The sequence below is a fragment of the Camelus bactrianus genome, chromosome 23, assembly GCF_048773025.1.
Source record: "Camelus bactrianus isolate YW-2024 breed Bactrian camel chromosome 23, ASM4877302v1, whole genome shotgun sequence".
In the NCBI taxonomy this organism is placed as follows: Eukaryota; Metazoa; Chordata; class Mammalia; order Artiodactyla; family Camelidae; genus Camelus; species Camelus bactrianus.
In genome coordinates, this window is record NC_133561.1 from 4052840 (window position 1) to 4080801 (window position 27962).

General features: G+C 37.3%; 1 protein-coding gene across 1 annotated transcript in view; it reads right to left on the minus strand.

Annotated features, from left to right (window-relative positions):
* Positions 1-1254: 1254 nt before the first annotated feature.
* The window catches only part of CFH (complement factor H), a 71112-nt gene continuing 44404 nt past the window's right edge, over positions 1255-27962 (minus strand). Inside the window, exons 12-22 of the mRNA XM_074351591.1 lie at positions 21108-21284; positions 20132-20314; positions 19838-20017; positions 17196-17375; positions 15679-15861; positions 9228-9437; positions 8335-8511; positions 7474-7650; positions 6268-6441; positions 2858-3040; positions 1255-2413 (exon numbers count right to left, since the gene is read on the minus strand). Coding sequence (XP_074207692.1) covers positions 2217-2413; positions 2858-3040; positions 6268-6441; positions 7474-7650; positions 8335-8511; positions 9228-9437; positions 15679-15861; positions 17196-17375; positions 19838-20017; positions 20132-20314; positions 21108-21284 — 2021 coding nt within the window. The 3' untranslated portion in view covers positions 1255-2216. The remainder of the gene's footprint in view (positions 2414-2857; positions 3041-6267; positions 6442-7473; positions 7651-8334; positions 8512-9227; positions 9438-15678; positions 15862-17195; positions 17376-19837; positions 20018-20131; positions 20315-21107; positions 21285-27962) is intronic.

Sequence of the window (27962 nt, forward strand, 5' to 3'; positions counted from 1 at the left end):
GGAAATCAACTGTAACTCAGTAAAAAATACTAAAAACAATAACCACAGGAAAAATTTCCTTTCTGTTTTGGAGATTTGACAACCAAAAGATCCTGGAAGTATGGGCACTTCAACAGTGTTGAAAACCCCCACTTAGCACCGACAACACAGTTTCTCGGTCCCAAAGCCTATTGTGCAATACAGAGAATCAGAGCTTTTTAAAGAGATGTGTGATGATGGGTGCTGGGCCTGGGAGGTATACAGTGAGACTGGATCATCGGTATTCTGCTAAAAAGGAGGGAAATGCTCAAAGGCCCATGGGACACAAGAAAATCAATCAGAAGCCAGGTTCAGGAGGCACTCACCACCAGATTTTGGATAATTTGAGCTTCAGACAAATAACTCACTTCAAATAATTGATTGTGATACATTAAAGAAATAAAAATCTAGGAGTCCATGCTGATAACTTTTTCTTAAGGGGAAACATCTTAAAACCATCATGGAAGGTTACTATTACATCAGGCCCTTGCTCCAAATATTGAAAATTAAAGGTCAAAACTAAAGGTTTGGCAAAACTTTTTAGGTGAGTTTAATATAAGAAGAGTTGGTAAATTAAAACTCATCTTTACACAGAATGACAATTTAGAATGCAGAAAAATGATAGAATTGGATCTTAAAAATCACTATTTTCTAGCCAAAAGTGACATAATTGATTGTAGTCACATGTTGTAAATAGATTCTACAACCATTAGGTGAAAATTAGGAGAAATAGTATATACAGAAATGTTAACATTGACAGCAAAGATAACTTGCCAGTTGTAACAATATTCATTTAAAGGTGAGAAAACTGGCTGTGACCAGTGCTTCAGATTTAGATCCATGAGCTCCAGTGCTGATGGCCCATGCTTGTTTTCCTAAGAAAGCCACTGGGTTTGATGCAGCATGGAGTAACAGGATACCACCTTAAAATATTTTTAGCTTAATTATTTAGAGCTCTATTTTCACCTTAGGGTTTTCATGAGTTTTAGAAATTTAACATGCTCATAGGGCATGAGTGGGACTTTGTGCTTTGCACCCAGAGATTGACACATTGTAATTGACTGTACTTCAGTAATAAATACAATACAACACAATAAAATAAAATAAAATAAAATAAAATAAAATAAAATAAAATACTTATAGGCAACTGATTTAAACCAACTCTGCTGTTTGACATGTATAAACATAAAAATCATATTTCAGACTCTCGTGATTAAATGCTTCCAAAACCATCTGTACCAGCAAAATCATGAACATTTTATTAGATCTGACATCATTACCAAAGAGGTCTCTACAGTTCTCATCACATACTGTGTTACTTTGTATATATCTGTATTTTAAAATGACATATATTATGGTTTAAAGGTGATATACATTAAAGAGAAAAAATTGAGAATACAAGTAAGTGAAAAGGAGTTAAAACCACATTTATTCTGTTATGTCCAAATTCAACTATAGTTAGTCTTAAGTATTTATCCTGCCACTATTTTCTCTATAAAAATGTCTTCAGTGTTTAAAGCATAGTGTGTGTATGTGTCTGTATTTATACTTGATGTTGGGTTTTTAAAATCACTTTTCATGTCACATTAAGACATTTATTCATCCAATTTGATTCTGATTCCTCGTAATGATGTGGCTGAATTATTAAATGTGCTCCATAGGCATCTCATACAAGGTCACATCTTTCACCTTTTCTGGGTGCACTGTTTACTGACAGGTCAGCAAAGGCGGGAAACGACTCTGTTCATCTTACTACTAACACAGGCATGGCATGGTTTTCTTTTTACTTATTTGTGAAGTGCTATTGTTTTGAAGATGGAGACAAGCATTTTTCCCCATTTCCCTGAAAGAGAGAGGCTCAGAAAGCCTGAGAAGTTGAGGAGATAGATTTGAGAAAGGTGGGAGAATGATGGATGGAAGCGGCACTGAAGTGATTTCTCACCATCGATGTTTTATGAATAGGACACACAGCATTTTTATTTGCCAGGTTTTAATGAGGTGCTTTTACGAAGTGAGATTTATTGGTCTCCCAGATTATAACTGCATCATCCACATAATATTTAACACAAATTCTGATTTATGAATAAAAGGAGTTAAATGATACTCCATAAAATAAACTCAGAAGAATTGGATTAACAATGAACAGTTCTGACTACATCTGCATATTTCAGTTTTATGGCTGCATTTTAACCGTTGTTTCACCCACAAGTAGGATACGCCACTCGTCCTTCCCGACAGGCTACTCGAAAATTACGGGCAGGTGACTTTTCACGGTACCCACGTTTACATCGAAATTCAATAATGTCGTTGGCTTTAGAATAAATTTTTTTAGCATATCTCCATCTTAACTCTATGTTATGTTTTTCCATCATTTCTTGTGAAATTACACATGCCTCTGAAGTTTAAAAAAAACATAAAACGTTAATTAGTATACAAATATTTTCCACAGAATTTCAGATTTTCAAGCAGAGTCTTGGACACTGGTCCAGGACTTCATTCTCTAAATCTTTTGCAAACCAACTCTCTGAAAATCCTTTATGTAGATTCCATCAATTCAAACAGTTAATGATGTATAAATAATGTACTGTTTACTGTAAAAATTAAATGCTATACTTAATCATCATGTCAGTGATCATATGAAGAGCTTTCCTTAAGGAATCTTTTGTTGCTATTGTTGCTTGAAACAAAAATTTTCAAACTTTATTTCTGCGCATACTAATATCCGTTAGTCAGCCTACAGAATGGCAATTTGTTAGTCCTTGGAAACTACTAGAAACAGCTAAACATCATGTTCATTGCACTCTTTTCCCAGGATCCACGAGAAGATTAAAATACTCACCTAAGCATTTGGGAGGTTCTGACCACTCTCCATTCCTACATATTACATTCCTGTTTCCGTCCAGTTCATAGTAGGATTGGCACTGGTACTCAACGGTCGAGCCCGGAGGGTACACTGGCAACGGGAACGAGGTAATGTCTCCGTTGTCTATAGGTGGAGGAGGCCCACATTTTCCTTGAGAGTCTAAGGAACATGTTGTTAGATTTATTGAAGGACCAAAGAAAACCCTCCACAGTTCAAAATAAAGAAAGCAGCATAGTGTGCAGCATTAAAGCTTGCGATATCTAATAACATGAAAGTTACTGAAGAAATTTTCATCACTACACTGAGGCCTATTTTACAGCCAGTCCTTTCACCCCACATGAAAGCACACATAATACATTAACAAATATGTCTTCTTTGTATTATTCCAGTATTAAAAAATGTTTTCTTAGTGAATATACGCTGTGCAGATGAGTACGTAAGATAAACAAAAAGTTCTGTGTCCTTGTATAGAACGTACAGCAGTGCCTACTGAAGCCCCAGTCATTTTTAATGATTTTCATTTTTATTACAAAAGAAACATCAGCTCCTTTAATAAAAGTCAAGAATTACAAACGTGAATAGTGGGAAAGGGAATGCTGCCTTCTTTTTCTGGACAAGGTGAGGTGGAAACATTCTGCTCATTGCTTCTGCTAAGTATTCCTTCTGCTAAGTAAACACCCCGAACATATGATGAACACCAACAGAGGAGACTGTGGAGGATGGAGAGAAGTCAGTCTGGTTGGCGACCTTGGGATTCAAGGAAGGACACTGTGTTTTCACTTCGCCCCCTGTGTGTCCTGGACTGGGCACTGAGACTGCAACCCAGGAATATTACCCAGTCAGACGAAAAAAACTGCTCAAGTAGTGCTCACATCTTTGTCTTTAGGTGAAGCCACCTAGCAAGACAGAAACACTTTTACCAATCCTGACTCACTACAGAAATATACCGTAGAAGGAAGCTGACAGCCCTCTCCCTGCCTTGATCTGCAGAGGCCAAGTAAGGAGCCTGGACTTCCACCCACAGGCTGAGGGAACAAGACGCCTCTCTCCGTTCTCCTGCTGTCAGTGGAGGCCAAGTGGGAAGGCCAGACTTGCACCCTGCATGGCCGTAATGGAGGCCTGATAAATAAAAGATTTCAATAAAGTCCTTAGTCTCAAAGACAATACTCCAAACGCTCAGGATACAATTGAAAATGGCTTAGCATAGCAAGGACCAGAAAAGCCTCAAAACAAAAAGGAGAATCGACAGAAGACAACACTGCTATGACACAAATATTGAAATTACTGGACAACAGTTTTTAAAAATGTGATTGAATTTTTAGAGCTGAAAAATAGAGTAACAGAATTAATTTTAGAACCACACCAGGTGGACTCAATACACTGCAGCTAACAGAAGGATAAATTAAGTTGAATATAAACCAACTTTGAAAATAGACTGAAAAAAACGGACAGAGCTTCGTGGACCCATGGAAAGACAGGAAAAGGTTGGCAACCCTGCAGTTGAAAAGAAAGGGGATAGAGATGAAAAACTTTTAAATAATGGCTGAAAATTTCCCATATAGGTCATCAGGCACAAACCTATATATTAAAACAGCTTAGTGAATTCCAAACAGGATAAACCCAAAGACATTTATTTCAAGACGCATCATAATCAAACTGCTGGAAAGTAAAGAAAAAGAAAAGAATGTGGAAAGCAGCTACGTAGATACTGTGCAATATTTATGTGGAAAAAGGCTTCAAACACCAGCAGGGTTCTCATCCATGACCACAGAGCCAAACAGAAGAGACAACACTTTCCCAGTGCTGGGGGAAAAGAGCTGTCAGCCCCAAATTCTGTATCCATTAGGATACAAGGGAGAAATAAAGACACTCCCAGACACAGAAAAACAGAATTTGTCTGTATATTCAGAGAATTGTTGAAGGATTTCTTCAGTTAGAAAGGTAAACATAACAGAAAAGGAACTAAGACTTTAGAAGGGAAGGGAAAACAATGGAACCGATTCTTAAAATAGGGGTAAATATAATAAGGTTACCTTTCCCTGAATGATTTTGTAAAATTATGTTTGTGTAAACTTGTATCATTTGATACGGTGCTCAATGTATGTGGAGGGACCACTTAAGACATTTATGTTAAAGACGTGAGGAGATTAAATGGGCCAAACGGAAGTAAGATTTCCACGTTTCACTTGAAGCGGTAAAGTGTCTTTACAGGTATGGAGTGGTATGCTATATGTGTGTGTTAAAACCCAGAACAACCACTAATAAAACAATGCAAAGAGATATGCTCAGAAGTAACGCAGAATATCAAAATTAAACTACTTCATAATGTTGAAAAATCCACAGGAAGGACAAGAAAGGAAATGGGGATGAGAAACGGAGCAAACACACATAAAATGAATGCTAAAATTTTTGGCTGCCGTGGCCCTAATATGTTAATAGTTACTTTAAATTAAATGGTCTAAATATAGCAGCTAAAAGCTGAAAATGTCAGGGTGGACACGTAAACAAGACCCAACTATGCTGTTGACAAGAAATTCACTTCAGGGCTAATTTTGGAGGTTGAGATTTGCAAATGTTAGCCCCTATATATAATAATAGATTTTTAAAAAAGTTTCTTCTGTATAGCACAGGGAACTATATTCCATATCTTGTAATAACCTTTAATAAAAACAATATGAGAATGAGTATATGTATGTGTAAGCATGACTGGGATATTGTGCTGAACACCAGAAATTGACAAATTGTAACCGACTGTACTTCAATTAAAAAAAAATTCAGGTTAAACATGAAACCTTATGTAGGGTCATATGATAAAATTCAAAAAAGAAACATAGCACTTGAAAACCACAAGCGGCTGATCTGTTATTTTCTTGGCTTCCCTTACTTCCTGAACTCTAAACACTCACGGGTCCCAGGACCAAGTTCCCAGACTCTTTATTTAATGTGCACACTAAGTCCTTGAGTAAGCTCAGCCAGTAACATGCCTTTACATACAATCCATATGCTGAAGATGCCCAAATTATATCACGTCCTTCGCAAGGCCCCAGGTCCCTATCCCATGTCTCACAGTGGAATTTCGTGTCAAACTGGAATATGTTGGGGTGTCAGAGGTACTTCTGGTATCTTTAACCCATTTATTCTTCAGGATCTTAATACTTAAGACAGGAAGTTTTCCATGATTCCAACTGTTCAAACCTGGTCACATCTTTCACAAAATAAATATGTCAGATTACTTATTCAGTCGACAAAAGAACTGGATTTTAACCGCCACTGTTTCATTTGCACTTAAAAATTGTTCCATAAGAACTACTTCCTTATATATTTATATTAACATATTTTGTCCCTATTAATTCTCTGATATTGGGGGAGTAGGTAAGATACTCTACCTTTGCACTGAGGTGGTTTTGTCCAAGTTCCATTTAAACATGTCACTTCTACGTCCCCAAAAAGGTCATAAGGTTTGAGGCATTCATAACGTACTCTCTCACCAGACTGGTATCTAGGCTTCGGGTTTTGTAGAGCAGCATTTTCCACACTGGGTGGATTCACACAGGAAACATCTGAATAGAAAAAAAGAATTATCTCTAACATAACGATCATTTTGAGTACCAATTCAACTAATGGGATGTCAAATATAATTTCATGGGTAATTTAAAATCAATAGTTAATGTGTCATGAAAGACTGCTAATTTTGATATATTTACATGTAAGCTTGAGGAAAAGGAGATAGAACAAAATCTGTTGGTATTATTTAAGCTTCTATATCTTTAATCTCTACCCTAGACTTTACTTTGAAGTTGAGACACGTTTTGTAGTTCAGTGAAAATGAGTTTTACAGGCCATCTCTTTTAGAGTTTAGTAAAGTAAGTGTTATAAATTATATCAATTCAGAAGGAATTTATAAACCGTAAGAAAATCATAAAAGACCACTTGACATCAGATTTTGTTCACAATCATCTTTTATGAATTGTAATTTTATCACCTTAGAAAAATAAACACAGTAGGCACTTCTTTAGAGACTTACATGCTTTGAAGACTGCCATAGCTGAAAGCAGATGATTAATTAATAGATCCAAACAGAAGATGTGGAAAACTAACAGAAAATAAATGTATAATTTCTGAAAACACGGTTTAATGATATTTTTGTCAAATGCTTAACGGGCTACTATGATGACTAATGTATAATTCATCAGTGAGATCCAGGTGAACGTCAAGTACAATAGATTTCAGCTATGGTTCTAAACTGAAATGTGCACAGAATCCCTTGGGAATTGTTACAGCCATTTCTGGTTTGCATCCCAGACTGTTTGATTCAACAGGTCTGAGTGAGCCTATGAGTTTGTGCTTGCATATCTAACAGTTCCCCAGAATATGCTAATGTTGCTATTCCAGGGACCATACATTGAGAATTATTGGTCTATATGATTAACCACTGAGTATACAATTCCATCCCTTTATGTTAAGGCATAAACCTTCTTTCACCAGATCTAAAAGTAACCTATGTCCATTTTCTAATGATGCTAGAGGCAATTTTCTGTATTATATTACTTAAGACACTTAAGTAAATAAATTTTCAAATTTTATCAAAGTACCTCTGCATGCTGGTCTTCCTATCCATTTGCTATTAATACACTCTACAGTATTGGATCCATCCAGTTTGTAATATAGTTGACATTTAAAAGTTAGTTTTTCTCCTGACTTATATGATTTCTTCCTCTTGCTTGTGAGTACAGCATCTTCAAAGTGGGGCAAGTTAACACAACTCGTGTCTAAAAGAAAAAGAATATGTACTTGTTTAGTACATCTTTAAAAATACATAGTGGCCAATAATTATATTCCAGAAAAATAGGTCTATATCAAACCAATGAATTCTGTACAATATTTTTCTTATAGCTTCAAAAAATAAGTTACAAGTCTTGACTTCATTACATTGAAAGGGTTTACATTCATCAAAACTGTAACATGGGAATGGTGATATTCAAAGAGACTGGTGTATATATGATGCCTGAAGCCATAACTCTCTCCTTCAAATTCTTTTTCCCCATTACAGGCCACCTACATTATGTATGTATTTCTATCCTTTTGCTTGTATTGAAATCTGTTACCTTGAATTCTGTCAAGTATCTTAGAAAACTGTATAGTTAGAACGACTGATAAACTAACAGTACAGTGAGTCGTGGTGAGATTGGTGAGCAGAGGGCAGCTGTGACACAGGAAAAGAGCTGAGAGTTCTGCGAGTATACAGCAGAGGATGCTGAGATCGCACCCAAGATGACGCGAGCTGATGCTATCAAACTTTTCTTATTACTAGGGTTATTAATTCTCTACCAGAATCCCAAACTTTCCAGAGATAGCTGCTAATTCTAGCATTACTGCCAAGTTTCATATTTGTACCACTTATGTTCTGAATTAAAGGTATTTATCAGCCTTAGAATAAATTAGATACAGTATACCTATGCATTCTGGTGGATTGGACCATTTTCCTCCTAAACATCTTATAGATGCAGGTCCGTCAGTCCCAAAGCCTTTGACACAGTCGTATGTAACTTCTTCTCCATACTGGTAACTGTCTGATGTGTGAGAGAGAACACCATTCGGAATTGAAGGTGGTGGCGGTTCACAAGGAAGTCCTAGGAAAAATGAAAAAAATGACTTCATGTTTCACAAACTCTGAAATTTAATTTGATGTACTGGTTGTCACATGTGGTGGTTTTAATTGAAAATAAATGATTATATAGGAGCTTCCATCACATTACAGAGAAGGTGCACAACCGCTTCCTAAAATCACCATTCTGGTGGGTGCCCAGCTGTCCCCTTGAGCAGGAACTCAAACTGAAAATACCACTGTAGTTATGAAAGAGACTATCAGTGCTCTTCTAACCAGTTATGAGTAATAAAAGGAAACACACAATTCATCATCATGAGAGAAGTACTATATGGTATAAGAAATTAAAAGGGATATTGTAGGAAGAACTTAAGAAACTTTTTGAAAACCTGGTGGCAACCCAAACACTATAACTTATACGAGAAAGTTTCAGGGATATAAACAGGTTGACCTATATGAATAGGTACGTTTAATTTTACTGCACACCCAATATTAATACAAAACAAAATTTCCAGAATTAAAAGTGATTCTACACTGAACCAATGAAATTAATAAAAAAGACAGATTTGATTATGAAAAAAATTGGTAAAATGTATAAATATATATTAATATATACATGTTACATACATAATTTTATATATTTAGAAATCTAAAGGATTCTGTCTCATGACTTTGATGACAAGTGATTAGTTTTAATGAATTATGCTGAAAACAGAATTTGGGTTTGCATACTGTTCTCACCTACACACCGAGGTGGAGAACTCCATTTTCCCATGTAGCAGGTTGTCCCATCTTCTTCAGATAACGTGAAACCATCTTCACAAGTATAATTTAACTTGGTGCCATGTGCATAGACCCTGGGTTCCAATATTTCTCCCCTTTCTTCTATAGAGCTGTATGATTGAATGGTTCCATGGTCTATATGAGGTGGTTGAGAACATGAAATTTTCTCTGTATGAAGAATAGAGATCAAATGGTCAAGTGCAAATATGTTTAAACTGAAAAATACAATCAAATATTTTTGATTTTAAAGTAAAAATAATTTGAACAAATTAAAGAATATAAAAACCAGAGAAATATTCAAATCTTGCAAGATGTAAGTCTTCATAAACTCTATGCTACTATCCCTTCAAACAATATGCCCCTTCATCCTTTTCTAAATTTAGTGTTTATTGAAGTGTAGCTGATGTACAATAGTATATTAGTTTCGGGTGTACTGCATAGTGATTTGATACTTGCATACCTTATGAAATGATCACCAGGATGTCTACTAACCATCTGTCCCTACACAAAGTTGCTATAATACCATGGACCATACTCTTCATTCTGTAACGTACACCCCCTGGCTTCTTTATTACGTAACTGGAGGCTTGTACCTCTAATACCCCTGCCTCTATTTTGCCACCCCACCGCCACCCACCTCTCTTCTGGCAACGAACCATTTGTCTTCTGTGTCGGCACAAGACTGTTTTCCTTTTGTTTTCTTTGTTTTCTCTTTTTAGATTCCACATGTAAGTAAGATCATGTGGCACTTGTCTTTCTCTGACTTACTTCACTTAGCAGCATACCCCTGAGGTCCACCCATGTTGTCACGAATGGAAAGATTTCATTTTTTTATGGCTGAATAAAGGTCATATATATACAAAACATCTTCTTTATCTTCTTGTCAAAGGATACTTAGCTTCCAAACCTTGGCAATTTTAAGCAACATTGCAGTAAACACTGGATTGTGTACCTGTTTTCAATTTAGTGTTTTTGGTTCCCTCAAATAAATACCCAGACACGAAATTGCTGGATCATATGGCAGTTCTATTTTTAACTTTTAAAGGAAACTCCATACTCTTTTCCATAGTGACTGCCCCAATTTACAATATCATCAAGTGTTTGCACAAGGACTCCCTTTCCTCCACATCCTGCCAACACTTGCTATTTGTTGTCTTTTTGATGATAGCCCTTGTGATAGGTTTGGGGCGATATGTCATTGTGGTTGTAATAAGCATTTCCCTGATGATTAACGATGCCGACCATCTTTTCATGTGTCTGTTGGCCATCTGTATGTCTTCTCTGAAAAAAAAGGTCTATTCAGGTCCTGTGCCAATTTTCTTATTTGAGTTGAGTTGTATGAGTTCTTTGTGTTGAGTTGTATGAGTTCTTTGTGTATTTTGAATATTAACCCCTTATTAGGTATCTCCTTAGCAAATATCTTCCCCCATTCAGTAGGCTGTTTTTTCATTTTATTGATAGTTTCCTTTGCTGTGCAAAAGCTTTTTAGTTTCATGTAGTCCAATTTGCTTGTTTTTGTTTCTGTTTTCCTCTCCTGAGGAGACACATCCAAAAATATATTGCTAAAATTGATGTCGAAGAGCACAGGGTATGTCTTCTTCTAGGAATTTTATGGATTGAAGAGTTAAGTATTCAATCCATTTTCATTTTATTTTGTACATTGTGTTTCGAGGCAGTCCAGCTTGACTTTTCGCATGTAACTTTCCAATTTTCCCATCATTTATTGAAGAGGTGATATTTTCCACTTGTGTATTATTTCCTCTTTTGTCACAGATTAATTGACTACGTAAGTGTGGGTATATTTCTGGACTCTCTATTCTGTTCCAAAAATCTATGTGTCTGTTTTTGTGCCAGTACCATACTATTTTGATTACTGTAGGCTTGTGGTACAGTTTGAAATCAGGGAGCATGATATATCCAGTTTTGTTGTTCTTTCTCAAAACTATTTTTGGCTATTTGAGGTCTTTTGTGTTTCTATAAAATTTTTAGAATTATTTGTTTTAGTGCTGTGAAAAATACCATTGTTATTTTGATAGATATTAAGTTGAATCTGTACATTGACTTGGGTAATATGGTCATGTTAATAATATAAATTCTTCCTATCCATGAACATGATATCTTTCCATTTGTTTTGTCATCTTCAGTTTCTTTCATCAATGTCTTACAGTTTTCTGAATACAAGTCTTTTACCTCCTTGGATAGATTTATTTATCCTTTTTGATGCAATTGTAAATGAGATGGTTGTCTTGATTACTCTTTCTAAAAACTTGCTCACACATGACATGCAATGCATTTCTGCATATAAATACTGTCCCCTGAAACTTTAATGAATTTATTTAGTATTCTAATGGTTTTTGTTGATGTCTTTAGGACTTTCCATATATAGTATCATGACATCTGCAAATAGTGACAGTTTTACTTTTTCATTTCCAATTTGAATTCCTTTTATTTCTTTTCTTCTGTGATTGCTGTGTCTAGGACTTCCAATAATGTGGTGAACAAAAGTGAACAGAGAGGGCATCCTTGTCACGTTCCTGATCTTGGAGGAAATGCTTTCAGCTTTTCACTGTTGAGTATGATGTTGGCTGTAGATTTCTCATATATGGCCTTTATTATGTTCTTTCATTTCCATTTTTATGGAATAACTTTTCCATTCCCTCACTTTCAGTCTGAGTGTGTCTTTCGATCTGAAGTGGGTCTTTGTAGGTAGCACATATATGGGTCTTGTTTTTTTATCCACTTTTGATTGGTGCATTTTGTCCATTTATATTTAAAGTAATTACAGATAGGTATGTACCTATGGCCATTTTGTTAATTATTTTTAAGTTGTGGTTGGGTTTTTTTTGTTTGTTTCTTTCTTCTTCTTTTTATCTCTTTGTGATTTGATAGCTATCTTTAGTGTTATGTTTTGATTCCTCTTTTTCTGTGTGCATGTATCCATTTCAGATTTTTGGTCTGTGATTATTATGAAATTCATATATAACAAGCTATATACATATGTGATTATTTTAAGTTGATAATCTCTTAAATTCAAATACATTTTAACAACCCTGCATTTCTACTTCCCTCATTATATTTTATATGCTTTGTTTCATGTTTCCATTAACTATTTATTGCAGATACAGATGATTTTACTAGTGTTGTCTTTTAACTTTCCTACTAGCTTCATAAGTTATTAATCTACTATAGTTACTGTATGTTTGCTTTTACCAATAAGAGTTTTTCTTTTATAATTTTCTTGTTTCTAGTTGTGGTGTTCTTTTCCTCTTAGAGAAGATCCTCTAACATTTCTTGTAAAGTCAGTTTAGTGCTGCTAGACTCTCTTATAATTTGCTCATCCGTAAAACTGTTGATCTATCCTGATCTGAATGATAGCCTTGTTGGATAGAGTATTCTTGGTTATAAATTTTTTCCTTTCATCCCTTTGATTGTCATGCCACTCTCTTGTGGCCTGCCGAAGTTTCTGCTGAAAAGTCTGCTCATGGTCTTAAAGGAGTTCCCTTATATGTGGCTTTTCTCATGCTGCTTTTAAGTTTCTCTATTGTTTTTTTTTTTACAGTGTTGCTTACTTTTTTTCCTTTCTCTGTCCTTATTTTTTACATTTTTAATTGAGTTCTAGTCATTTAACAATGTTGTGTCAAATTCCAGTGTAGAGCACAATTTTTCAGTTATACATGAACATATATATATTCGTCACATTATTTTTCGCTGTGAGCTACCACAAGTTCTTGTATATATTTCCCTGTCCTATACAGTATAATTTTGTTTATCTGTTCTACATTTTGAAATCCCAGTCTGTCCCTTCTCATCCCCCACCCCACTGGCAACCACCAGTTTGTATTCTATGTCTATGAGTCTGTTTCTGTTTTGTATTTATGTTCTTTTTTTTTTTTTTTTAGATTCCACATATGAGCAATCTCATATGGTATTTTTCTTTCTCTTTCTGGCTTACTTCACTTAGAATGACATTCTCCAGGGACACCCATGTTGCTGCAAATGGTGTTATGTTGTCAGTTTTTATGGCTGAATAGTATTCCATTGTATAAATATACCACATCTTCTTTATCCAGTCATCTGTTGATGGATATTTAGGCTGTTTCCCTGTCTTGGCTATTATAAATAGTGCTGCTATGAACATTGGGGTGCAGGTGTCTTTTTCAAGTAGGGTTCCTTCTGGATATATGCCCAGGACTGGGATTCCTGGGTCATACAGTAAATCTATTCCTAGTCTTTTGAGGAATATCCATACTGTTTTCCATAGTGGCTGCACCAAACTGCATTCCCTCCAGCAGTGTAGGAGGGTTCCCTTTTCCCACAGCCTCTCCAGCATTTGTCATTTGTGGACTTTTGAATGATGGCCATTCTGACTGGTGTGAGGTGATACCTCACTGTAGTTTTGATTTGCATTTCTCTGATAATTAGTGATATTGAGCATTTTTTCATGTGCCTATTGATCATTTGTATGTCTTCATTGGAGAAAATACAGGGAAAACATTATCTCACATACATCTCAGCAATGTTCTCCTAGGGCAGTCTACCCAAGCAATAGAAATAAAAGCAAGAATAAACAAATAGGATCTAATTAAACTTACAAGCTTCTGTACAGCAAAGGAAACCATAAGTAAAACAAAGTGACAACCTACAGAATGGGAGAAAATTTTTGCAAACGATGAAACTGACAAAGGCTTGATCTCCAGAATATATAAGCAGCTCATAAAACATAAGAAAAAAACAAACAACCCAATCCAAAAATGGGCAGAAGACCTAAGGTTCTGTATTTTTAGTTTTTACCCTTTAAATTATAATGTGTCCTCATGTGGACACCTTTGGGTTTATCTTGTTTGGGACTCTCTGGGATTTCCAGACCTGGAAGTCTGTTTCCTTCCTCAGGTGAGAAAGTTTTTAGCTATTATTTCTTCAAATAAATTCTCTCTTTTTCTCTCCCTCTGGGAACCCCTTAGTGAAAAATTTTAGCACACTGTATGTTGTCACTTATGTCCCTTAAGCTAGACTCATTTTTTAAAATTCTTGTTTCTTTTTGCTGTGCTGTTTGGGTGATTTCCACTACCCTGTCTTCCAGATCACTGATCTATTCATCCGAATCCTCTAATCTGCTGATAATTCCCTCTAGTGTATTTTTCATTTGAGCTATTGTATTCTTCGGCTCTGTTTAGTTTTTCTTTATATTTTCTAACTTTTTGTTAAAATTCTCACTGTGTTCATCCATTCTTCTCTGGAGTTCATTAAGCATCTTTGTGGTCATTATCTTAACTCTTTATCAGGTAGATTGCTCATTTCCACTTGTTCAGTTCTTTTTCTGAGATTTTTTTCTTGTTCCTTCATTTGGAATATATTCCTGTCTCCTCATTTTGCCTAGTTCTCTCTGTTTATTTATATGTCATTAGGTCAGATAAATTTCCCAATCTTGGAGAAGTGGCCTTATGTAGGAAAATTCTGTGGGGCCTAGCAGCACGCTCCTTTTTGTAAGATCTATACACCAGATCTATGTGCTGAGGAGTGCTCTTCTGTTGTTGTGGGGCCAACCACTGTGGGTGCACCGGTAGGCAGGTCTAACTCCCTACCTGGTTGGCTCTCACACTCTGCTTAATGTAGTGACTGCCAGCCCACTGGTTGCAGGACCAAGTTCTGGAGAAGCTGGCTGCAGAGCCCAGGGGTACCCAGGTTGGTGCTATTCCATACGTGGGCAGGGCCAGGTCCTAATTCAGCAGCTGTGGGACCCAGAGAGGCCTGGGTTTGGTGCTGTTGCCTTGTGGTTGGTCAGCCCCTCGTGCTAATAAGCTGGAAGGAGAACTCCAATGGGCATTTGCTGGCATGGTTTCTTCATGGTAGAATGAGCTCCCATAATGTCTGGCACTAGCATCTATGTCCCCGGTTGCCTTAGCCTCCCTGAGAGGCTCACAAAGAGCAGCAAGTCAGTCTAACTCAGGCTTCTGTCCAATTACTGCCCCTGCACTGGGATGTGGAGCACGTGAGATTTTTTGTGTGCCTTTTAAGAACAGAATCTCTGTTTGCTACAGCCCTCTGGCTTTCCTGTATGCAAGAAACTCTTGACTTCTAAGTCAGACACTCTGAAGGCTCGTCTTCCAGGTGCATGACGCCCTGGCTGAGGAGGCCAAATGCCCCTTTATTTTTGGCCTTTTGATCATGAGGAGTAAAATATGCATAAGCTGAAAATTTACCTGGTATTTACATAGTAACCCAAAGATTTTACCTGTATTTACCTCACAGTAGGAGTAGAAGAATATTTATTACTTTATATACTTAAACTGTGATTTACTATTTCAAGATGAAGTAGAAAAGATAGACCTTAATCTTGATTTCTACAAAGCTTAGAGGAATATTAATTATATTTAAAAGAATGTTATAAAGCAAGTTATGCACTACTGACCAACACAATGTGGGATTGACCACCATCTTCCATCTTTGCACTCAATTTCTTCTGCATCTTGATTTATATAATTTTCTTGACAGAGAACAGATACTTTTTCTCCATTCTGATAATTCACTGTAGTTGTCATACTTCGAGTATTGGGAAACTGAGGTGGAGGTGGGCATAATTGTACTTGTGCTTCTAAAAATATTAAAATTAGATTTCTTGATTAAAAATCATGCTAGAAATATTAAAGGAATAATTTTCAATAAATAGAGAACTTTAACAACATATCATAAGTGATTAAACAGTAATGATGTTTATATATGGTACACTCTAAAGCTTACTTAGCCCTTTAATATATCACACTTGGCTTATAGTCTCATGGTCTTACTTGTAGTTTCTTTTATTCTTTCTGTGGTCAATGTTGTATGATTTACGTACAACTTACGTTAATTATTTCTAACCATTAGGATGTTCTAACTGAATTGCTCACTCAAGTACAGGCTCTAAGTAAAAACTGATACCAGGGTCTTTTTTTTTTTTTTTTTTTACAGATATTCATGATCAGATGTACTGGAATTAGATTAAAACCCTCACAAGGTGATCTGTCATTGGAAGCTGGTTTGCCAGAGGAGAAATTACACTTAGTCAATGTTCAATTAATTTGATACAGCTTCTTGGCCAAGGTAAGAATTAGATATATTCACTGGGGTTTATATTTAAAAACTGGGATGGTTTAAATCAATGTTTTAATTTTCTGTCTTAAGAAATGAGAGAGTAAAATTAAAATTAAGTAATTAGAAGGAAACAAAATTAAGTCCACAAAAGAGAAAAAATTGAGAAAGATGAATAGAAAAGAGAAAACAGAACATTAACAAAGCAAACAATTAGAGAAGAGAGGAAATGGAGAAAATTAAGAGTGCTAAAATTGGTCATTTGAAAATATTAATAATATTGAAAACCAAAATCATAGGGAGAATAATCAAAATAAGAGAGAAACAACTATCAAAACCAGGAATGAAAGACGTGACATCATCAAATACACTATAAAATTAAAAGAAAACATAATATTAAGTGATTAGAAGGACTGTACGTTAATCATTTCATAAATTAGGTAAAATGGAGATATTTCTTGAAAAATACAAATATATATATATGTATTTGTACATACACAGATACACTGATACTTAAATAGATACATGGATAAATATGTAATAGTTAGGATAGGCATAAGCACATTTGTGTGTAACGTAAGAAAGCAAAAGCAATGGTTTTCCCAGAGTAACGAGCACACCTACTGCCCAGGTGTTGATTTAAGCCACCATGTTTCTGGGTGGTTTGTTACACAGCCGACTAATGCACAACGCAGTTAATGTTTAGAAACTATTGTGGTTAGTTTCTAAATTACCTTCCAGCTTGAAAATTATTTGTAATGATTAATAGCTACTTAAAAAAAAGACACAAAGATACTACTTTTACAAGTTAGGAAGAAATAGAAGAAATTTTTGAAAATATTATAAAAAAGAGTTTACCTTCTTCACAGGTTAATTCAGGATCCCATCTTCCATTTATACAGACTGAGTATTTGTGTTCTGGTTTTCCTCGACATTTGTAACTTTGGTTGGTGTTATGGTCAAATTCAGCATTATCGTGTAGTTTTGTCTCAGATCCAGGTATTTTTAACCATTTACACCTCTCAAGTTCATCTGTTGCTATAAAATGAACATTTTTCCTTGAAAAGACTAATTACAAGAATCAAGGCAATTATTTACAAAAACATCTATGAAGTAAAAAATATGGTGAAATTATAATTTATGCCTATAAATGCCACCAACCAAGTTATTACTGATCATATTGCTTGAGATGGACTACTGTGAATAAACATGAGTCCGATGTCCAGTTTTTGAAAATTCAGAGAAAATACCCATCCCAAAGACATTCTGAATTTGGAATCGAAACTTGTTTGAATGATCTGCATAATGAATAGTTACCACGTGACTGAATTCATTCCTATGCTTGAAATATGTGCAGATGTTCACATTCACTTGTTTCTTGAACTCAAGCATGTCTGCATTATTTTTAACCCTTCATCTTAAACATCAAAATAAAAACAATTACCTGTGGACACAGATGTATCAAGTTGCTAGTTTATATTTTTTCAAGAAATGTAATGAAATATAATAAGATAAATAATAAGAAATATAATACATCTAAGGTGTGTTGTAGAGAATCTTAATGTTTAACCAGCTCGTTTGCACAATCACCAAAAAACTACAGATACTTGAAACTAGAAAATGAGTAAAGTTACAACCTGTTTTCTGTATATATACTTAGAATCTTTGAGAAGCCATGTTATTCACCAGATCCTTCTATAATCCAATAATATTATCATGCCATAATAACAAAGTTTTGCTGGCTCCAGTATAGGTTAAGTATGGACTATAAAAGCTTTTTATATAACTACATATTTCAAAAATTCAGTGCAGATGGAGGGTTGTTTTTTTTTTTTTGATTCTGACAAAACATCACTGGAGGTCTTTGGTAGTATTTGTTAATGATTTGTTAATGATCAGAGTCAAGTGAGGATAAACAGAATAAAGAAAACTCAAGTAGTTGGCCAAAGAAAAGTAATGATTTCATAATGCAACTCTGAGAAAAAAATGAAATAAAGGAGATAAATTTAAAACACACTAGAGGCTTGAGAATTAGTCCTATTTTTAGGATTTGCTCAGAGTGTTGAGGGAGACAAAACAGGTAGTATTCAAGGAATGGCGACTGATGGAAGATCTACAGTCAAAAAGAGCAGTGGTAGGTGTGTCATTGTTCTATGATTGACTGGTTTCTGAAAGGAGAACAGACTTACTTCTTAGGAGAAAATAAACATAATAAAGAATGAAAGCTAGACTAGATAGAGTTACAAAATAAACATTGATAGAAGAAAATTGGAGTAAATCCTATTATAGCTGAGGGGAAGTATGTTAGGCTGAATGTTGGTAGAGGATTATGCTTTGGAAGGAAAACTCTGAGATCAGGAGGGTAATATTTGAAGCAGACGTTTTGGCATAACTCAGAGTGAAAAGTTGGGAATTTTCATGCTGGATGTTACCTGGGTTTTTCCCCCATATGAAATGAGATGAAGTCACTTGTGGAGATAGAAGAGGACAAAAATGAGGTTTGGTCTTGAAGAACTGGCAATACCTTGGACAGGGATGTGTCCAGCAAAAAAGGAAGGATTAATAAGCAATAAAATCTATTAATTACTTTAACACACTCCTACTGAATGTCTCCTGTATGTCAGCTGGTGTTCTGCGTATCGGCAGTACATCAGCGAACAAAACAGGTCTGAATCCCTGTTCTCACGGAGCCTGAGCCTAAGCCCAACCTCCTTCTTGGAATAATTAATGACTAGAAATCTGACGGACACACCTAGGACTCTCTTGGAACGCAGGACCCAGAAAAACTCTAGGAAAGAATTCACTCTTACGGAAAGGTGCAGAAAGGTGTCACGATTGTCCCAGTCAGTCGTCAAAGGTTCGGTCATCCACATATCGGGATGACTCACTTAGGGCGAAATGCATCAGCCAGGCCAGCTTCCTGGCCCAACCCTGACTGCCTCCTAGGACTGAGCCACCTACTGACGGAGCGGGCCTGAGCCCACCTGCCTTCTAGCACATTAACTTCTTTTTGCTGCGTTTGAAACAGACTGAGAAATTATCATTGTTAGAAGCTTTGAGACAGGCAGAATTCCTGTAGGAATGTATCAAATGAGTATTTTCTCAACTTTATTTTTTTGTTTTAAAGGTCCTGAAAGAAAGGGTAGCATATAAAAACAAAAATGGTATTTCTGCAAAGATAGTTATCTTTTCCTGATAATTAGTACTCATATTTTAATCATGTGAATATTTATAAGTAAGATTTAGCTTCATACTTGTAAAAATAAACAATGTTAATATCAGGACAGAAAGATTCATAAAATTATATTGTTAGTTTATATTTTTCCTCTTTAGACACACACGGAATTATAAACAATAAATGTTTGGCATCATAATTTAAGATCTGACATTTTCAAGGATAACTCTAAATTCAACAATTTGGTTGCAAATATAATTCTTGCAATCAAAATATTACACTTTAGGAAGCATATTAAATGTCCATTTGAGAAGTGTATTCTCACCAATGCACTTAGGAAGCTGGGTCCACTTTCCGCTAATACATGTGATTGATCTGGGTCCAATCATTGTAAATGCTTCTTTGCAACTGAACTCCACTGAGTCTCCATGGTGATAGGGAGGGTCAGAAGCCCCGACGGAGCCATGATCAAGGTTGGGTATGTCTCCACAGGTACTCGTCTCCTCTGTGAAAGTTTCACAAAAATATTTTTGTCTTTAAAATCTCATTTAAGTGTGTATATGAATACAAACAAAAAGTGTTGCTTTACCTTTAAATATTACTATCTTTTATACATTACCAACACACACAGGCAAAGCTGTCCATTCTCCATCAACACATTGAATTTTATGAGATCCCTTCATCAGAAATCTAGGACTGCAAACATATTCCACCACCTCACTGTGTCTATATTCTTCTTTCTGCATGTCTTTAACTTCCGCATTGAGGAGCAGAGGAGGTGGACCACACGGCTTTACTCGCCCTACAGTGGAAATATTGTGTAAATAACAGTTATACTGTCTATTTTACAACTTCAAAATCCAGCAAATGCAGGTTTTTTCTCTAATTAGTGTATTATTTATTATATCATTTATTTTAGCATTCTTAAATGATAAATAAAGAATGATAGTGACACCAGATTCATGTTTCCTAGTTCTGTTACTTATCCTGAATTAGCGTGTTACAAGTCTGCATAAGCCCAGAAAACACGTTCAATAATCTGGATATTCTTTATTTGTATGTAAACCAATTAATCAATATGACTGTGCAATTTAAAGTAATATTCTTATTCCATGGAAACATTGTATCAAAACTTCTTGAAAAAATATGATCTTTGGGAAGAGCATTTGAACAACAAATTTTAACTTTGATTCAGGCATACATGTGATTGAATGGACTATATGCTTCTTGAATATTGTTTAGATACACTTGATGAAACTTGAAGTAAGGCCCATGGTATCATAAAATGTCCAATATTAATGGTGGAACTGCAGGCAAAGGAAAACTAACAAAGAAGTCCCTCCAATGTTAGACTGTTTATATGCATCTATGGATACTTTCAGTACACATTTAAAGCAGCACCTGGAGGTAAATACGGAAATCTGAGGTATCGACTACTCAGCACATGACCTTGGTGGGCGTACCTCTGGCTTAAAGCTTAGATTATAGACGCACTGGAGGTGGATAGAAAATTAACAGAGGGGAAAAAAAGGTTGATATCCAAAATTCTAACTCTTGTTCCGGCAATATTGAGATAAATATTTACAAATATTTACCTTTACAGGTTGGAATATCAGGGGACCATCCAAAGTGGTAGCACTGAACTGAATCTGCTCCAACCATTGTAAGTCTTTCTCTGCAGGAGAATTTCAACACATTTCCAACTTTATATTTATTCTCCTTTGGATAAACATCTAAGTATGCTTCTATTTTGGGAATGTTGCATTCTCTTTCTATGAAAAAGATAAATAATTTAGAGTATACATTATATATTCTATAAGAGAATAGTGAATATATAATTAATCATCGCCAAACTAAATTTTACATAAGTCATCTAAAAATGAGGTGTTGTGTACTGCATGTACAGAGAGGCAGAACATAAATCCTTTTCATTGAAAAACACTATACGTAAACTTTTACAGACCTTCTAAACACATATGGGACTCTTTGAGAAATATTAAGGTATTGAACATTAATGTATGTGTCCTGAAAATTTATTTGTAAAGTCAACTTTCTTATACTGGATCTGATGTTACCACTGACATTTATAAAATTTAATGTTACATGTTCTTGTATTCTCAAAACATAAAAGTATTTGCTCTTCCAGAAACATTAAAAATTGTTTGATTACTATTTTATAAGTGAAAAAATCAAACTGAAACATGATAAAATTGAACTATAAAGCAAAAAGAAGAAACATTTTCAAGGTCACATAGGCATATTTTAGGTGCCTTGAATATTTATTTAATATACAACTATTCATGTATTTTTAATTATTCTGATTCAAAGTAGGAATGTATAAAATTATCCTTAAAATTTGTGAACTTTTGTGACCAAAAAATTGTGCACTTTTCAGGGAGGTGAGTATAGCTCAGTGGTACAGTGCTTGTTTAACATGTACAAGGTCTTAGGTTCAGTCTCCAGTACCGCTATTTAACAAAGCCTGCATTTTTATGATTTGGAATCCCCCTATCTGCCAATTATTTAGTGAAATTTAAAATTTGAATTTAAAATTTAGAATTATAGTGTCAGCTGATTTTTCAGTAGAAACTCTACAGGCCACTGACATATTTACAGTGATGAACGGGAAAAAATTATACCCAGTAACACTCTACCCAGCAAGGCTCTCATTCATATTTAATGGAGAAATCAAAATCTTTACAGATAAACAAAAGCTAGAAGTATTCAGCACCAAAAAACCAGCTCTGCAATGAATGTAGTCTTGAGGGGCTTTTTCTTTTTTAAAGAGGAAGCATTCTGGTGTAAACTGTTTAAGTCTAATTAAATTTTGCCCTGAGGTCTTTTTTTTAGTATGGATGGTTGCCACGTCTTTCTTCCATGTGTGTTGGCTGTCATCCCTTTGATTGGGGGTGTGGCCAGCGCTGTGTTGATCAGAGCCTGCTCTGATTGCTCAGTGGGCTCCCTTTTTATTCTGTGATTGTCGCAGCCCTGACAGGGCCTGGGTCTGCTCCCCGGTTGTTGGAATGGGGGCACTCAGACTTGTTTCTAAGCTGTGGTGTGCGGTTGATGTGGTGGGAGCACGTCACATACTTTGCTGATACTGCCCTTGTCCCTGCTTTAGCCGCAGGAGTGTCAGTACTCTGCTCTGGTTTCCCCCGGGTTCTATGCCCTCAGAGATACCAATGTGGATCCTCTGACATCAGGCAATAGGATCTGCTGTAGTGATCATGCAGTCACACATCACGATCCGCGGTTTTCTACCGGATAAGCGCCGTCCCCAGTGCTGCATCCGCGAAGCAGTGAAAACACTGCTCCTGCACTCACCCCTGCGATGCGCCAGAACTCCACTCATTGCTTGTTCATCTCAGAGCCATGCAGTCACAGAGCCACCAGTGCAGATCTGCCAGTGTTACGCATTGGGACCCAGAGATTACGCAGTGCACACCTGGATCCGCAGTGCGCGACGGGGTCAGCACCACCCCCAGCGCCGCAACCACGAGGGTACACAGGTCTGCTGAAGACTCTGCTCCTGCACTTGCCCCTGCTGTGCGCCAGAACTCTGCTCCTTACTTGTTTGTCTTAGAGGTGCGAGTCCACAAAGGCACCCACGGAGCAAATCAGACCCCCCTCCGCCTGGCGCTCTAACAAATCTCAGTCCCACCTATGAGGTTGTGGAGTCCCTGGGGATGGATTCAGGTCTCAACCCCACCTCCGCCTGGAAGCCACACACCAGTGAATATGATCGCAATGGCTAAGTCCTGCCTCTCTTCTCAAGAGAGGGCGCCAGCAGTGGTGCCATGGGCCTGCTCAGTGGCTATGGCTCAGCTGTGTTGGGCCCCTGCTCACAACATGCTTTTTTAATGGGGCTCCCAAGCTGTTCTGTTCTGTATACAATTCCGGACACAGCCCACAGCACACGGCAGCCCCCTGAGGCTGCTTCTGTGCAGTGGGCCTGGCTCTCTGCCTGGGCTCCAGCAGCCAGTCCCACCCACCCCCGATAGCTTGCGTCTAGGTCCAGGGATCACAGGGACTCTTTGTGCCAGCTTCCTCAGCTCTGTCAGCCAAGCGGCTGCTACGTACTCTGCTGAGCCTCAGAGGTTCCCCCTCCATTCCTGCTGACCTCTCCACTGGAGAGGGGGCGTCCCAGTGGAAGAGTGCGGTTCCTCCTTTGCCCCTCCCACCCCATGGGACAGGAACTGCGCTAATTTACTTTCACTTCTTTTTCTTCTCCTCCCAGATTTTGTGAGGAATCTTCTTGTCTTTTGAAGTAAGCAATGTTTGACCAAAGTACAGCAGGTGTTATGAGTGAATGAGTGGGTCTGTGGATGTATTTCTTGGTGCCGTCATGGGAGAGGGTGCGCTAAGAGCAGCCTTCTACTCTGCCACCTTGGCAGTCACCAGAAAAAGCTTTGATAAAATTCAATATTCATTTCCTGTAAAAGATCTCCAGAAAGAAGGCATAGACAGAACATACCTCAACATATATGACATATATGACAAACCCACAGCTAACATTACACTTAATGGGGAAAAGCTGAAAGCATTTCCTTTAAGATCAGGAATGAGACAAGGATGCCCACTCTCATCACTTTTATTCAACATAGTTTGGAATTCCTAGCCATAGCAATCGTAGAAGAAAAAGAAAAAAAATCAAGATTGGAAAAGAAAAAGTAAAACTGACACTGTTTGCAGATGACATGATACTATACATAGAAAGCCCTAAAGAAGTGACCAGAAAACTACTAGAGCTCATCAATAAATCTGGTATAGTTGCAGTATACAAAATTAACATACAGAAATCAGTTGCATTTCTATAAACTAACAACAAAATTGCAGAAAAATAAATTAAGGAAGCAATACTATTTACCATCATACCAAAAAGAATAAAATACCTAGGAATAAACCTACCCAAGGAGGCAAAGGAACTGTGTTCCAAAAACTATAGACACTGATTAAAGAAACTGAAGAGGACATAAATAAATGGAAACATATACATGTTCATAGACTGGAAGAATCAATATTGTTAAAATGGCCATACTACCCAAGGCAATATACAGATTTAACGCAATCCCTATCTATGACGTTTTTTCACCGAGCTGCAATAAAAAATGTTCAAATTTAGGGAGGAGGGTATAGCTCAAGTGGTAGAGCACATGTTTAGCATGCACAAGGTCCTGGGTTCAATCCCCAGTACCTCCTTTAAAAATAAATAAATCTAATTACCTCCTCTCCCCAAAATAAAGAAAAATGTTAAAATTTGTATGGATACCCCCAAAAAACATAAATATCCAAAACAGTTTGAAAAGGAGACTGTAAGAGGAGGGGCCAAGATGGCGGAGTAGAAGGATGCTCGTAGCTCACCCTCTCCCCCAAATACACCAAAACTCACATCCATGGATCCACCCAGCTAACCAGAGCACCTGCTGACCTCCAACAGAACACTGCCCTCTTCAAAAGACAAGGACGCCATGAATCTGGTAGGAGAAAAGGAAAAAAGAAAGAAGAAAGAATAAAACAGTGAGGGACTGGCCTCACGGGGAGGAAATGGTAGAGGAGGAATAGTGCTCATTCACTGAATCTCCCCCTCTCCAATGGAGAGGCCAGAGGGATGGAGAGGGAGCCTCCTAGGCTCGGATCTGTACAGAGCAGCCCTTGACTGACAGAACTGAGTTAAACGGGCACAGAGGGTCCCTGCGACACCCAGCATGAGACGCGAGCCAGCATCTGGGGGACAGGACAGGCTGCCTGAGCCCGGCGGAGGACTGGGGTGGCTGCACTGAGGCAGCCCCAGGGGATGGCAGGGTGCTGTGTGCCGTGGCTGGGAGAGGACACAGAGCAGAGCCACCTGGGTCCCCCATAAATTACGAAGAGGGAAAGAAGCAAAGCAAGACTGCTGGTGTGCCCTGGGTGGAGGGGTGCCGTAGCCTTTGTCTCCTCAGATCTGCACCGCCATTACTGGCGCTTCTTGTGAGAAGAGGGGCGGGGGGTAGCCACAGCCGCCTTATCCTCCTGTGTGCAGCACCCTGGTCGGGGTGGGGCTGAGACCTGAATCTGCACCCAGGGACTCTGCAACCTCCTAGGCAGGACTGAGACTTGTTTACAGCCCAAGGCGGATACGATCTTTCTGCCCCAGCACCTCAGAGAACTCGCGCCACCAAGGCAAGGAGCTGAGTTTGGGCATGGAGTAGGTGCAGGGCAGTTCCGTGGTCTTCCCCGAGCCTGCCTACGGAGTGCTGACCTGAGGCAGAGCAAACAGCTGCCCAGAGCAACAGACCAACCTGCTCCAGGAGAGGCTGGGTGGCCATCAGCCTTCCTGGCAGGAGTGCAGCACCTGAACATGGTGCTGGGAGGGGGCATGATCTGCCCGCCTACCTTGCCTGAGTGCAGCATCTGATTGCAGCTTTGGGAGGGGGAGTGACCCACTGGCCCACCGTGAAGGAGCACAGCACCTGACCCAGTGATGGGAGGGGGCACGATGTGCTTGCCGACAAGCACTGGGAGCAGCATAGATGAGGGCACCCACAGAGGGCCTCTGAAAGAGCAAGCTGAGTTTGCAGAACAGGGTGGAGACAGAAAGACTTCTTGATCAAATCATTAAGAGCACACAGTCTCCAGGAGAACACATCCCTTTTTAAAAAATTTTTTTTGTTATCTGTTCTATTTTCTATTATCTTTCTAATGTTTACTTTTTAAACAATTGTATGTCTACAGTTTAACACCTTCTGAATTTTTAAAATCTTTTTATTATTATTAATTTTAAAAATCCACCTCATTTCATTTTTAGTTTCTCTTGGTTTTGATCTCCAGTTATTGATTATACACAGGTTTTAAATATTTTTTTTTGATTTTTTCTCCTTTTTTAAAGGTTTTTAAAAGACGTCTCAACTCAATTGCTATTCTGCTTCAACTTGTTCTCCTATTATTGATTATACACCGTTTCCAAACCATTTTTTTCTCCCTTCTTTTAAAATTTTCTCTCTCTTTTTTTAAAGTTTTATTCCTGCATAGGCTTTAGATAGATAAATAAATAAACTCCTTAAGGACCACAATAGATAACTGATTCTCCATAAGCCACAGTGCCAGAGAGATATGAGCAAGATGAAGAAGCAGAGGAACCATTTCCAATTAAAAGATCAAGAGAAATCCCCTGAAAGCACGATCAAGGAAATAGACATTGATGGCCTACTAGATCAAGATTTCAAAAAAGGAGTGATCAAAGTACCAAAGGAATTAAAAGAAATAGTGTTTAGAGATATAAAATATGTCAAAAATGAAACAGAAGCTATAAAGAAGAACCAAGTAGAATTAGTAAGCTCAATTGCTGAGATGAGAGCTGACCTAAAGGCTGTGCAAAGCAGACTAGAAAATGCAGAGGAACGAATAAGTGACCTAGAAGACAGGACGACAGAGAGCACCCAATCAGAACAGCTGAAAGAAAAACAAATAAAAAACAATGAAAACAATATAAGGGACCTATGGGATAATACAAAGTGTGCCAATCTACACATAATAGGGGTTCCAGAAAGGGAAGAAAGAACAAAGGGGTTGAAAAGGTATTGGAAGAAATCATGACTGAAAACTTCCCAAACCTAAAGAAGGAATCAGATATCTAAGTACAGGAAGCTCAGAGGGTCCCAAAGAGGAAGAATCCAAACAGACCCACACCAAGACATATCATAATCAAGATGGCCAGAGTCAAGGATAAAAAAATGATCCTACAGGCAGCAAGAGAAAAACAAAGTTATAAGGGAACCCCCCATAAGGCTCTCAGCTGATTTCTCAACACAAGCACTACAGGCCAGAAGGGAGTGGCAATATATATTCAAAGTCCTGAATGAAAAAAAAGAGGCAGCCTAGGATACTATATCCAGCAAGGCTACCCTTTAGAATAGAAGGAGAGATAAAGAATTTCACAGACAAGCAAAAACTAGAAGAGTTTAGGAACACTAAACCCATGCTAAAAGAAATATTGACAGATCTACTCTAAATAGAAAGGAAGCAGGATGCTACAAAAATGAGAAACTCATAACTGGAAAGGTGATAACTATCATGAATTACAAACACAATAAACACAAAATCATAAAAGAAGACATACGAATCATTGAGAGTGGGAGAGGGAGGCAGGAAAATATAGAATTTTTTTTCTTTCTTTTTAAAATTTTTTATTCTCGGTAGGATGGGTTTGAGATCATGTTACTATCAGTTTAATAAAAACAGTTATAGTAATGGGCTAATAGACTTACAAAAAAGGGTAACCACAAGCCAAAAACTTATAAGGGAGTCACTAAAACTAAATAAAATTCATGATAATACAAAGGAAAACTACCAAACCACAAAAGGAAGAAAGGAACAAAGAGGAAATACCAAATCAACTGCAAAGATAAGTTCAAAATGGCAATAAACACACATCTATCATTAATTACTGTAAATGTTAATGGACTAAATGCTCC